The following is a 14332-nucleotide window of genomic DNA, read 5'->3' as shown; positions in this document are numbered from 1 at the left end:
TTTCTGTCCACGTGTTTCATCTTTGCTGTTACGACTTTCTGCACCGTCTCTGGGCTGCTTGCCTCAGTTTTCTGAGGGTGGTTCTCTTTCAGCTAGGTCCCCTGCTGTTACTGCCCTCCCTTGAACCAAGGGCCGTTCATCACGAGTAGTCACACCTCTGGTGTCCCAGTGCAGCACTCAGTGCTGGGGGCTGCCACTGGGCTGTCTCAAGGAGATGGGGGAAGAGCAAAGGGAAGCCGTGAGAGCCAGACCAAGGGCCGCAGAGAGCTCGTTGTGCGCTCCAGAGGTTGTATGAGCGAGTCCCATGTACAACTGGGATTTTAAAAGGAACACATTCTTGTAGAGTGGAGTTAGCCAGACATGGAGCTGGGCAGTGGTTATGTGTGCAGGCTCTGGTACCACACTGTCAGCATTCAGTTCTGATTTTGCCACTTACTAGCTGTGTGACCTTGGGCGAGTCCATGTCATGTTTACATCTGTAAAGGGGGTTAATAATAGCATCTACTTGATGCAGTTGTGATCATTATTAAATGAGTTAACATGTATAAAGCACTTAAAACTGAGCCCTACACATGTAGGCACACAATAAATGTTAGTCTCTGTTATGGTGATGATGACGATGGTGATGATGATGGTGGTGATGATAATGGTGATCATGGTGATAGTGATAGTGGTGATGATAATGATGGTGATGACCATGATGAAGGTGATGATGATGGTAGTGGTGATCGTGGTGATGATGATGATGATGATGATGGTGATGACTGTGATGATGGTGCTGCTGGTGGTGATTATTATTATTGTCTGAACCCTGCAGGAAATGGGTTGAAAGAAAGTAGAAGGGACACACAGGACAGGGAAGAAGGATCTACACCTGGTCTCACCAGTCTCCTCTGCACCCTTTGCTTCTTCTCAGCTGGCCTGGGCTCAGGCTGTCTTAACAAGCTGAACAGTGTCCTAAACAAGGAGGCAGAGCCCAGCAACCACGGTCCCCAGTGCATCATAGACAGACACTGTGAATTTGCCTGATTTTGAAGCTGCCCAATACAAAGTCGTTAGTGAGTTCTCCAGATCAATTCCCTTTTGCTTCTGGAAGTAAAGGAAATAAATTCAACCCAGAATTCCCTGATGCTTCCACACTCTCGTCTAGGAAGACATCCATAGGAGACATTCTCAAGAAAGTGGTCTGACAACAACCTGGGCAAAATCAGAGCTAGTACCACTTAAAATCATAGACCCATCCAAGGAGAAAATTGCACTTAGCTATTCACGCCGCAGACCAGGCTGGCAAACTGGTTCACAAGCTGCACCAGCCGACCGTTCTCCCCGCCCCCGCCCCCACCGCTCGCTCCTTGCATGTCTGTGCACCTCTTCCCAGTCACTTCCACAAAAGTGAGCATGCTTCAGTATCCTTGGGGGTGGAAATTTTCATGTCTCTGTCACTGGTCAAGCAGAATTGGGAGAAGTATGGCAGTTCCAAGAGCAATTACTCTGTTATTTTTAAAACGTGTAAGATACTAAACTTCTGGGGGGACTTCTGCCACTACTGTTGCAATCAGCTCCCTAAGCCTTGGGTTATCTGGGCCCAGGGACTTTGGCCACCAAGACACACCCCACCACTCTGTACCTCCAGCCCCTACTCCCCGTCCACACTCCCTGGCCAGGCGTCCCTGCCACTTCCTCCCTTCCAAAGGTAGAACCTGACAGTGTGCTGGGCTGAGGCAGGAAGCAGCCGGAAGCAGCCAGTCATGCAAAGATCAGGAGCCCACCACAGCCGTGTTCTTAGTACTCAAGGCACTGAGCAAATGCTTGAGTCTCAGAGCCTAGGGACCTCCCATGTAACACCCTGTATAGAGGAACTTAAGGTCTCAGTTAAAAACACAGAAATACATTTTTTTTAAATGTACAAAGTGATGAGTGGGTTGCACTTCCCGAAGGCAGCAGATTCCAGTCTGCCCCTGCAGAGAGAAGCGTGGAATGAGCCAGGCAGGACTGTAATACCACATGGCTTTTGGGGGCAAAGCTGGAAGAGAGAATGACCCAGGGGACCACAGAATGAATGGGCCGCTTCCCTAGAATGTAAGGGGAAAGGTAGAAGGTATGGAGAAAAAGCTGCGACGAGGCACATAGCTTAGGGCGAGCCGATGAGCTCCTGAAAATGTGTCACCTGCAGGGAGAATAGGATGACTCTGATACTTCACCAGTGTGGCTGATGCGAGGCCCTAGCCTGGGCAGGAGGATGTGGTGTGGAACCCCCTGTGATCACCAGCTTCCAGTCTTTGGAGGGAAAGATGCCACTTAAGCTATCCAGTCAAGGCCCATGGTGGTCAGACAAGCACATACGGCTTGTGCAGGTAACAGCAGCGCTCACTGAAGTCAGAGCTGGCCTGCGTCTACACCTGCCCACTAGATGCCAGCAACAACCCACCTGCCCCCGGCTGTGACAACAAAACTGTCTCCAGGCCTGGCCAAATGCCCCCTGGGGAGGGCAGGTGCAAAGCCACCCACAGCTGAGAACACTGGTCTCTACATAGCTTTCCATTTTTGTTTGTTTTCTTCAATGGGTAGCAAAAACACTTAATTTTTTATTGAAGTGTAGTTGATTTACAATGTTAGTTTCAGGTGTATGGCAGAGCGATTCAGTTATACATGTACATGCATATATACTTTTCTTTTCAGATTCTCTTCCAGTGTATGTTATTACAAGAAATTGAATATAGTTCCCTGTGCTGTACAGTAGTAGGTCCTTGTTGTTTATCTGTTTTGTATTTGGTAGTGTGTATCTATTAATCCCAAATTCCCGATGTATCCCTCCCCTGCTCTTTCCCTTTTGGTAACCATAGTTTGTTTTCTATGTCTGTAAGTCTGTTTTTGGTTTGTAAATAGAATTTGGTTTTTTTTTTTTAGATTCCACATAGAAGTGATATCATTGATATTTGTCTTTCTCTGTCTAACTTCACTTAGTATGATAATCTCTGTGTCCATCCATGTTGCTACAAATGGCATTATTTCATTCTTTTTTATGGCTCAGTAATATTCCATTGCATAAATATACCACATCTTCTTTATCCACTCAACTGTCAGTGGGCATTTAGGTTGTTTCCATGTCTTGGCTATTGTAAATAGTGCTGCTATGAACACTGGGGTGCAGGTGTCTTTTCAAATTGTAGTTTTCTCCAGATATATAGTGCTCCAGAAAAGCACCTTTTTTATTTCATGGAAACTTAATGTCTCTAAATTATAACACACACAGTTACTCAGAAATGGTGTATGTTTGATGAGAAGCTGTGTGTGGCTGGCACAGGGTCCCTACTGGTAGAAGGCTGTGAAAGGAAGTGGCTAAAAGTTTGTGCTTTGGCCCCCAATTGCCTGATTTTAACTCAGGTTGCCCCACTTACCAACTATTAGACATCTGGCAAGTTTTCTTTTTCTTTTTCTTTTAACTTTTTAATTGTGAATTTATTTTAGCATTGTAGAAATCACAGAAAACCAATCATAGAAAAGTTGCAGAAATAGTGCAGTGTTCCCATATATCCCTCCACTAGCCTCCCCTGATGTCAGCGTCTTCCATTACTGTAGTACCGTCTGAACTACCTTCTGCTGCCGTTTCCTCGTCTATAAAATGAGGACCCACCAGTTTCACACAGCTGTTGAGAGGACTGAATGGGATAATTCACGTAAAATTCTCAGAAAAGCACCTGATACATATAAGTGCTCAGTAAATGTCAGTTATTATTTTATTATTGTTCCGCAAGGCTTTAAAATCTCCAAGTGATGATTGTTTAGTGGAGAAACAGACCTCCTTGAGTGAGGAGTGTACCTGGCACCTTAGATACTGTCCTTTCCTACCTGTGTGTGCCCCTCCACCTGGCTGGGCTTGCAGTTTACTCCAGATGATCTCAGTCCACCTGCTTCTCCCCCCACCCCCGGCCTCCTGAAGGACCTCTGGACTTTGTCAGGGCCCTCTGGACCCAGACCACTGCTGGAGTCCAATGGCTTGTTCCATGGACCTCGGCTGCTTGTAAGGCAATGAGGAAGTGCCAGGCAGATAGTCTCCGGTCCTGTACAAGCAGGGCTGACGGAGCCTGCTGTCCGCACTGATGCTCTGCACTGATGCGTTCTTGAGTCTGTTCAACACTCTCCCTCAAGAGCGCCCTACAGAATTTTACACAGAAGCCCAGATGCCACCAGTGCTACAGTGCATCATAAATTCTCGCTGAGCATGAGGTTTCTGGGCCTCAGTGTAGCAGGAGGAAGTGCTGAGTCAGAACCAACAGCAGGAAGGGTCCTGGGCTTTGCTCTCGCCCAGAGGTATCAGGGCAATTTGTAAGTGGTAATTAAACTCCCGTGCCCACCCCATAACAAGGGGAGAGCTCACTGTATTTAACAGATGGGAGGACTGGGGCCGAAGGAGGGAGCCCAGCCTTTCCCACTCACGGAACCCGCGGGCTGGCGAGGGTGGTGAGGGGCAGAGCCTTGGCGCCCCGGGAACCAGCAGAGCTCGAGCTGTCTGGCCGGCATGCCCCACACTGGATCCAGGCCACCTCTGCCAGAACGCACTGACATTCTGTGCACGTGTGGAAAAGAAGTTTCAGTCTGGAACTAATTGCTGTGAGCTCAAACGCTTTCTGTCATTAGAGCTTCGTTTTGGGTAAAGGAGCTGAATCCCAATTGTGGAACCGTCTCGTGTTGTGGCAGACACTGCCCTGCCAGGCCTGGGGGGCGGTGGGGGGGTGCCTGGACCAATGCTAGATGGTCCAGCTGCCTGCAGTCTCTCTCTCTCTGTCTCTGTCTCTCTGTCTGGTACACGGGCCACTGTCTCTCTCTCTTGTTTATGGTCAGCTGTTCCTCTCTCTTTTATGCACTCCAGCTGCTTTTCTCTGTGCCTCTCTCTCTCACACACACATCCCTGCAGCCCAGTCTCCACGGAACCCTTGGGCTATTCTGAACACCCTGAGCATAGCTAATACGCATGGGACGCATTCAAACCCTCGTGCTGGGCCCAGCTTTCAGCTTTGCTCTTGAGAATCCTGAGGGGCTGGAAATGTTTAGAGACATTCTGGGGCCTGGCTGAACAAGTGAGCCCCTTCTGTCTTCCCCTCTTCCGTTGCTGAGCGTGCCTGCACACACTTTCCCAAAGCAGATGTGAAAGTAAATGGCTGGATTTCATTTCCGTCTCTCCTCCCACTGATGTGAGAATGACGTAGAATCTAGAGCCGAGGAGGTCAAGCTTCAGCTCAAATCCTCTCTGGCTCCAGACCACATTTAAGGAAAAGTCTGATCTCTTTAGAAAGGCACTGAGAGCCCCTGAGGGCCCGGCCCCAGCCCCCCTCGCTGCTGCGGCTTTCACTCCCACGCCCGCAGGAGGTGCTGTGGAGGCGGAGACCCGCCCGGAGGGGCCCGGAGGGGTTAACCACGATGAGGAGCTCCCTGCTACGGTGGTGGTCACGTTAACAGTTTCCACGTTAGCTGTTCTTTAAGCGTTTTCTGTGTGCTAAGCTTTATTTCATTTACTCCTTAGAGCAAGCCCAGCAGGTAGGTTCTTTCTCTTGCGTGGCGGCCAAGAGCTCAGGCTCCAGAATCCCTGTGTTGGATTCAAATGCAGGCTCGAGCACTTGGCGGCTGTGTAGGGAGGAGCAAACTACTCCACCTCCTGGTGCTTCCATTTCTTCCTAGAGAAAGAGGGCTGGTGGTACCATAGTGCCCCCTCAGGATCGTAGCGAGGAGAGAAGGAGTGAATACATGAATGTGCTCGGGACAGCGGTCAGTGCTCGTACACCTCACTTACTACTGCAGAGGGACCGGCGCTCAGAGAGTTGTGGGCTGTTCACCCCCAACCCCTTAGCCGCTGCGTGATCGACAGAGATATGGGGACATGCACCCAGTGCCCGTCAATAAGGGGTCCAGGGCGCCGTCCCCACACCTGTCCCTCCAGGAAAGAGGCCCCGGAGCAAGTGTGCGTGTTGTGTGTGACCGTGGGCTCCCAGCTTTCGCTCCCACCTGCCCCTGAAACGTGGTGGGTGCATTTTCCCCTGACTCGTTCACCAGGTGAAAAGCATTCAAGATGCGATTCGATATAAGAAGCAGCGGTTCAACTTCCTTGGGGAGGAGATTAGCCTGAACCCTTCTGTGGGCATTTTCATCACCATGAATCCGGGCTACGCCGGCCGCACGGAACTCCCGGAAAACCTCAAGGCTCTGTTCAGGTGAGCGTCCACTCTGCCCCATGCAAGGGCCCCGAAGAGAAGCTTCTTGTATTTTTGCCACTGAAAATGTATGACGTATATATTAAAAGAAATGTGAGATATATAAAAAAGTAGATTTTAGAAAACCATGTTTAACACCATCACTAGTAAAATTATTTTTGTTTAATTGTGCTCTGTTCTTCTTTACAGGCGTATAAAGTCATGCATTTGTAGTCTACGTTTGTGGTCTGCACACAGTTTTTTTTATTGTTTTGCTTTTTCATTTAGTAGTCTATCATACCCCAGTCATAAATAGTTTCTTTTTCTGTGAGAAGTCTTAAGAAATCTCACTTCATGACTGCATTTTATTCTATCAAGTGCATGGTCCACAATGTAATTAACTAGTCACTCATAGTTAAATGTTAAGACTGTTTCTAACTTCTAAAATAAATGTATGCATCATGCTATAATATACGTAAGTATTTTTCCTGTATGCATGATTATTTTCTTTGGCTGGCTTCCCAGGAGTGGAATCACTGTGTTAACAGGGAGGAACGTTTTTGAGGCTCTTGTGCACATTGCCAAATTACTTTCTACAAAGAGCGGTGCCGAGTTACACTCCCAGGAGCAATGCATGAGCGCACCTTTTCTATTTTACTTTTGCCACCAGTAGATATTGCCATGTTTTAAAATCTTCTTTATTGTGATAAAAAAAACACAAATGCATCTCCTAGCAGGGGCTAGAGTCTCCATTCTTTTTTTTTTCCCCCTCGGAATAAGAGAAGTCAGCTCAACAAAGAGAAAACTGAAAGATGCTTCATGGCTTCTGATTGCCTGCCTACCTGAGAGAGAGATGACAAGGCTGTTTGTCACATCTTTGGACTGAGACCCAGTGCTCTCTGTCTGGGGACATGGAGGCCCAGGAGGCCACTGGAAAGCTCCCTGCATCTTCCAGCCCCTCCGTTTTCCCTGCTCCAGGGGTGGTGTTTTATCTCCTCCTTCAGGCAGGAGGAGTCTTAACCAAGACCTTGTCAAAATGTCAGCAGGCCGTGTGAACCAGTGCCACAGAATATTGTAGTGCTCATTCAGTAAGCCCTGTGTCACGAACGGTACTGGACAGGGGTTATCACCCTGATAAGAATGATTCCTTCCGTTTTTTTCCCCTCCACTTAAAGGGAACACATATCCATAGAAGAAAGTTTGGGGAGAGGGGAACAGAAAAGTACTTGGAAAAATGATAAGTACAAATACCTCCTTTTACCTTTAACTCTCACAAAAACTCTTATGAGGTGGCTACTTACGAGGACCCCCGGTATTGCGAGAAAGCAGATTCAGCGCACGGCCCAGGGGAGTCACCCTAGTCCTCGGGGTGGCTCATAACCCAGCTAGTTAGTGGCTGAACCGGAGTGTGAACCCCAGAGGATGAGCTCAGGCAGGCCAACTCCAGACTCTGCCCCTCCCCCTCCCAGGGCTGTCATCCAGAGGGAGGCAGTGCGACCCTTTGGCACCTTCCCTCCAATATTGTGTGGGCAGAGTTCTTTTTCAAACTTGGGATCAGACTCTGTATAGTTGAGTACCCCGCCTTCATTAATTAACGTCTTCCCACGTCACTCAGTAGTTTTTCTTCTACAGCATCAGTTTTCATGGCTTCGTTGCACTTTGTTGTGTGGGTGCATATTTAACCCTATTTCAGGTGGCAAAATAATTTGGAGAATCCAAGTATTTGGTTGCTCCTTTGAATTTGAATACAGCGTAAAATAATATAAAGGGAAAAAATTTACTTGAATGATATGTTTTTGAAAATTTTATATCAGTGTAGGGAAAATGCAATTTAAAAGACGTAACAATGTTGGGCTCTTATTACGTCCCTAATGAATTAATCTTAAAATTAAGTATTTTTAAAATTAAATGTTTCTAGAGCCAGTCACTGTAAATCCTTATCTATAGACAAAAATCCCCTTCTGTAGTCTCATGTTTGGCATTTTGTGGCAAGGTGGGGTTAATAGGTGGCTACTTCAGACGTCAGCATTAGGTATGTACATTTGTACCCAAGTTACTGAGTGTCTCTTCTTGGAGGAGACAAGTTTTGAGGATGAGAAATATATTTTCATTTTCTTGTAGATATCAAGAGAGACTCAATTCTTCAACTTTAGCCCCTAGGCTATTATAGAAGACCACTAATCTGTAATCTACTCATTGCCAAGGGTTTACGAGTCTGTGCCTTGTGTCAGGCACACTGGACTCAAGTGAGAAGATTTGAATTACAGCCCCAACTCTGTCCCTGTCTGCTAACATCCCCCATCATCTTAAGCAAGAGAGTTCCCCCCCTTTATCCTCAGTTAACTGGTCTTTAAACTGAAAGTCTTTGGTGGAGCAATTGCTGAGGTCTCAGTTTTTACCCTCACAGATGCCTCTGTCCCTGATCTCAGCTAGTGTCTCTTGTCTTACAAGCCCCCCGCAACTGTGTGGCTGGGAGGCTGTCTCAGCCCTCTGTCTCCCTGCCCGCAGGCCTTGTGCGATGGTTGTTCCAGACTTCGAGTTGATCTGTGAAATCATGCTGGTGGCAGAAGGATTCATCGAAGCACGGTTATTAGCCAGGAAGTTCATCACCCTTTACCGGTTGTGCAAAGAGCTTCTCTCCAAACAGGTACACCCCCTAGTGAGCCCGGGCGACCAGTCATGCGTGATTGACCCAGCTGGGGACGCGTTCTGGGGCCAAGGTGTTAGGGAAACATTAGAACCTTCTCATAAAGAAGTTCTGGAAACTTCTAGTATCAAGATTCGTATTCATTTTCTTAACCCAGCATTAAAAAAAATACTATTTGGCCACAAAACTCCATTTTTTAGTAGAATACGTAACAACACCTCACAGATTACTGGTGTCCCATGAGAAACATTGTGGTGGCAATGACGGTCCTTGGAGGGAGTGGTCTCTGTCTGAGGAAACATAGGGTGGGGGAAGGTTGGGAAGAGAGAGTTAGGCGTTAAGGGGCCCCACACTGCTCGTGGCTGCTGGTCCTTGAATGTGGCTCCTGCCCAGGGCAGGCGCCCTAGCCAGAAGAGCACCCTGCAGGATGCTCATGAACCCCCGAGGCTTATGCCGTAGATGGATAATTTCTTGGTGTCAAGTTCAGCCAGTGGAGCCTCCTGGGCGGCTGCTCCCGGTGCGTTTCTCTTCCTTTGCGGTTCTTTCAAGTGGAGCGCAACCCAGGCTCTCTCCGCCAGGTGAAGTCTGTCCAATATGCATTAAAAAACACACACACAACAACGGCTCCTGTTTCCTCCGTACCTCCCACGCCCCCGCTCGCTGCGTCCTCTCTCTAGGCTCTCGACCACTGTAGGCTTCCGGCCCAGTGACTCACTCTTCTGACTCGATCCCAAACCTCTCTTTTGAACTCTGAGCCTGTATATACAGTGGTCTGTGCCACATGCTCCCCGGCTGCCTAAAACACACCTCCAACTGAGCATCTGAAGCTGGTGGTCCTGCCAGCCCCACCCCAGGCCCACTTCTGTGTCAGGGCTTCAGCGGAACGATCGTTTAGTCACTCGCCAATTCTGGAACCCTGGGAGTTATCCTTGCCACCGCCCTCTTCCTCAGCCTCACGTCTAGTCATGGATGAAATACAGTTCATTCTACCCTGTGGATGTTTCTCAAATACATCTCATTTTCCTTCTACCACTTTTGTCCCAAGCACCCATGTCTCTTGCTTAAACCCTGGGAACTTCTCCCCACTGGTTTCTCCACCTCTGCTCTAGTCCTTTGAATCTGTCTTTTAGCCACTAGCTGGAGGGGTCATTTAAAAATGCTCCTCCCTGTAAAGACCAGCATCCTTGTCACTCCCGCAAAGGACTGTGTGTGGCTCTGTCTCCTGCCCTCTCCCTCAGCTTCAGGTCACAGCCCTCTCCCAACAGGGCTCCTGCCTACGTTCAGTGTACACTGAAGACGGGGGACGTGGTGGCTGTACCTGGGCTAAGGGTCAGACTTCCCTGAAGGAACAGTATGAAGGAAGACCTGAGGGAGTAGAAGTCAGTGAAGCGCAGACGGGAGAGAAGTGCAGTCAAGGCCAGAAGGAACAGGATGGCCACGGGCTCAGGGGTGGGGAGACAGTGTCCGGTGTTGCCGCCAGTCCCTTGTCTTCACTGCTCACTGAGTTGCCCTTTGTAGCATGTGTCACAACTCTTAAGTAACTGTCTGCTGTGAAGCAAGTAGCAGAGCTGGGACTTGAACCCAGGGCCGTCCGAGTTCCGAGTCTATGCTCTGAGCTGTACACCCACACCCCCCAGCCCCCCACACTGCTCCGAGCCCTGAGTTCAGCTGTGCAGTCGTATGGGCCACTCTCCCCTGGAGTCTGCTGTCAGCACTTGTGACCCATGGGTTCCACTTTTGACAAGAATTTGAAGGAACTACTTTTTAAATTCCTTTCCTCGGAGAGTTTGAAGACCTCCGAAGAGGAGCATGTAAGGTCAGCCTCAGCCGCCTCTGAGAGCTAACACGTCTCCCTCCTTGATAACCCTTGCACCCTCTGAATGATCAAGGAGTAGCCAAAGTCAGTTTGAAAGCGGTTCTGTGTAATCTCCCGACCCTGCCGGAGCCGTCTGTATGTTCTGTGTCTGCTTTGTTGTCATGGCAGCTGGAAAAGTAACTGAGCCAGACTAGGAGCTAGGGTCCCGGGATCATGAGCTCCTGTGTCGCTGAATCCTTCCCTTTGCCTCTGCCTTGGCCTCAGAAGTGACCTGGTGCTGATGGGACACTAATTCTGCAGACACTGGCCCGAGCCCGTGGCGTCCTGCGTCCCAGCAGCTCCAGTCTCACCCTCGCTGCCTTCCCACAGGATCACTATGACTGGGGCCTGAGAGCCATCAAGTCCGTGCTGGTGGTGGCAGGGTCCCTGAAGCGAGGAGACCCTGACCGGCCCGAGGACCAGGTCCTTATGCGCTCGTTGAGAGACTTCAACATCCCCAAGATCGTGACCAACGACATGCCAGTGTTCCTGGGCCTGATCGGAGACCTGTTTCCCGCCCTGGATGTCCCTCGGAGGAGAGACCTCAACTTCGAGGCTCTGGTTAGGAAGGCGGTAGTGGATCTGAAGCTCCAGGCTGAGGACAACTTTGTGCTCAAGGTAAACGGGGTTTTCCCTCCCAAGGTTTCCTTGTCTCTAAATTCTTGGACAGTGAGTTACATTTCATTCTTAATTCACAGCGTTACTTTAGATGCCCAGTTACTCACCTACTTTGTGATAGCTCAGAGCATTTCCATAGCTCTTTACTGGGACGCCCACAGCGTGGGGTGGGCAGGGAGGAATGCAAGCGAAGCACAGGGCCCCTGCGGCCAAGGGGTTCAACACTAACGGGAGGCTGGGCCAGGGGCTCTGCTGCAGCACGCGCTCCTTTCCTGTGAGTTACTGCGCTCACGGTTATGCGGGAATGCCAGCGGTGTAATGTGGAAGCCGTGTGGGCTCACACGCCTTCGTCTGAGCTGCTGAATGCTCTGAAGTGATCTTTTTACAAGCTTTTTATAATTGAAGAAGTGCCTTAGGGTGGTAGGCAGAATAATGCCTCCCCTAGGCCCCACCAAATATGTCCACACCCTAATCCCCACAGCCTGGATGTATTACATTACACGGCAAGGTCACAATGGCATTAAGGCGGCTAGTCAGGCGACTGGGATGTGGGCAGATGATCCTGGTCTATCCAGATGGCCCAGCAGAATCATGACGCCCTTTCCAAGTGAAAGAGGGAGGCAAGAGAGTGTCACAGCGACGCCATGGAGGAAGACTCAACCAGCCACTGCTGGCTTGGAGGATGGAGGGAGGGGCCATGAGCCAGGGAATGTGGGCAGCCCCTGGAAGCTAGAAAAGGCAAGAAAAGCAATCCCCCTCACCCTCAAGCTTTCAGAAGGAACCAGCCCTCAATGCCTTGATTTGAGTCCAGTAAGACCCATTTTGGACTTCTGCCCACCTAAACTGTAAGATAATAAATTTGTGGTGTTTTAAGCCGTTAAGTCTGCAGTAACTTGTTACAGCAGCAATAGAAAATGAATACATTTAGCAACAGATAGAGACTCTAAGAGAAAACCTTCAGACTTCCCTGCAAGTGTATCTAGTTTGTGGCAATAGGAACCGTGGTGGTTCTGGTTTTCTGGGGAGGCTCAGGGTAAGTGAAGTCACTTCCTCGTGTGTTAAGACAGTGGATTAATGAAGAAGGCTCTACATACATCAGCTCTTCAGTTGTGATTAAAATGGTCTTCATTAGAAATTAACATACCCATGATCTTCCTCTTGGAAGAAGCATAAGCCCTCCGCAGGTTTAAGGCTTCACGGGATAGATGCACAGGAGGCGGACAGCAAGCTCGCCGGCGACTCAGCTGCGCTAGCATCTGTGCTGGGGTCAGGGCGCATCGTTGAGTTTTTAGGGTCTGGGTACAACGTTCCGTAACCTTTGAGCAGTCTGCACCAATCTTGTTTTTCCATAAGTCTTATTTTTACTGAGCAGCTTTGCAGAGGGTAACGTTTTTAGGGTGCACATACATTGTCACAGTAGAAGGGCCTGCACACAAATAACTCGACCTTGTAACAGGATGTGGCAGGTGCCACAAAAGAGGGTCCTGGGGCCCAGGGACATGGACAAAATTTTTTTTCCTGTGCAGAAGTATCCTTAGGAATCCCATGAACCTCACCTTAAGGTTCACAAGCAGTTTTGTTTTCTGTATCACATCTGATCCCCACCCTCCCTGAGGCTGAGGCCGATGAGGCACTTTACAGATGGGGGCACTGGGCCGCCTGCCGGTACTTCTCCAGGATACAACACTCAGCTGCTTCACAGGAGAGAACGTGCTCCTCCCTGAGGAACGACAGGCGATGGGGTGGGGAGGGCTGGTTCCTTCTACTCCATTCCAGGAGGTGCTTCTAGCATGTGGTACGTGCATTGGTTGAGATTAAGGCCTGGTTCCATATAAGCAGAATTGCACGTTGGTGTCTGCTTTCCCTTTGAGTCCATTTTATGGAAGAGAGCAAAGCATCAGCTGGTCCCTTGCAGCTGTGATTGGCTTTGCCCATGGGCCCATCCCCACCCCAGCCTCTTTCCCCTCTCGAGTCAGGGGGTAGATTCTTTAGAGGCAGCGATAGGCAGGAGGGCCTCGAGGTAGAGGGAAGGGAGTCAGCTAGGGGTAGATGGGGACACATACAGAGATTGTCCAAACCACAGCAAGAAGTCCAGTGTCGCTAGAGAAAAAGGTGCTGGGGTCAGGGAGGAGGAGGGCAGTAGGACTCAAATGATAATTCAGAACCAGAATATAGAGGGCTTCAGATGCCAGACTGAGGGGCTTCCTCTTAAAGGGTCTGATCCTGCCAGGCACCCTCACTCCAGAGGTGAGTTAGGTCCGATGAGGCCCCGATGATGCAGTGCACTGGGGCTGATGTCTTAGAATTAGGACAGTCCACGTCTTCCAGACTCCCTGGGAGTCTGCTGAGGCAGTATGCCGCTCCTTCCCCATTTTCTGAATTTTTCTTCCCACTCAGAAACTCACCCTTTCTCTCTGTTTACTTGTCAGTTGGCCCACGTTCTCTTTTCTTCTTTATCTTCCCTTGTTCCCATGGCCACTTTGTGCTCCTCTGATGAGACGGAAGCTCTCTGTTAAAGCTCCTGGAACAGATGATGCTTCCTTCCCACTTCCGTCTGCACTGTCCGCTTGAACTTCTGAAAGTCTGCTCATCCAAATCCTAGGGAGGCTCTGCTTTAAGAAAGTATCCTGCGATAATACAAACTCTTTTTCAAGAAAAAGGAATAAGCCCATAGAGGTGTGAAAACTGGGAAGGGGCTATCACAGCACACTTCTGGAAAGATGGAAAGAGGATGGGGGTGGCTGACAGATCAAGCAGAGCAGAGGGCTGCAGGCCTCCATTGGCTTAGAAAGGGCTTTAGGGCCAAAGGAGCCGAGAGTGCCAAGGAGAGCCCCGGAGAAGCTCCGGGCTTGGAGTTGGTAGTGAAGTGGGGCAGGGAGGAGAACGAGAACTGAAAACAGCCAGAAGGGGAAACAGCACGTCTGTTTACCTTGTAATGTTGCCAGTTGGCTCCCCACACTCTTCGCCCAGCCCCCCCTTCTCGTCCCAGATTCCCAAGAACGCAGGCCGTGCACGGCCAGGCATTTA

At 49.5% G+C, this 14332-nt stretch overlaps 1 protein-coding gene across 3 annotated transcripts in view; it reads left to right on the top strand.

Annotated features, from left to right (window-relative positions):
- DNAH9 (dynein axonemal heavy chain 9) overlaps positions 1 to 14332 on the top strand; it is a 276427-nt gene that overhangs the window by 106624 nt on the left and 155471 nt on the right. For all 3 annotated transcript variants that reach the window (XR_012499359.1, XM_074342145.1, XM_074342146.1), the window contains 3 exons: positions 6049 to 6206; positions 8694 to 8832; positions 11018 to 11305. Coding sequence is in view for 2 of the 3 variants with exons in the window: in XM_074342145.1 (XP_074198246.1) it covers positions 6049 to 6206; positions 8694 to 8832; positions 11018 to 11305 (585 nt within the window). In the remaining variant the exon portion in view is untranslated. The remainder of the gene's footprint in view (positions 1 to 6048; positions 6207 to 8693; positions 8833 to 11017; positions 11306 to 14332) is intronic.

The sequence above is a fragment of the Camelus bactrianus genome, chromosome 16, assembly GCF_048773025.1.
Source record: "Camelus bactrianus isolate YW-2024 breed Bactrian camel chromosome 16, ASM4877302v1, whole genome shotgun sequence".
Lineage (NCBI taxonomy): Eukaryota > Metazoa > Chordata > Mammalia > Artiodactyla > Camelidae > Camelus > Camelus bactrianus.
Note: the sequence above shows the minus strand (reverse complement) of the source record. Positions and strands in the feature narration are given on the sequence as shown.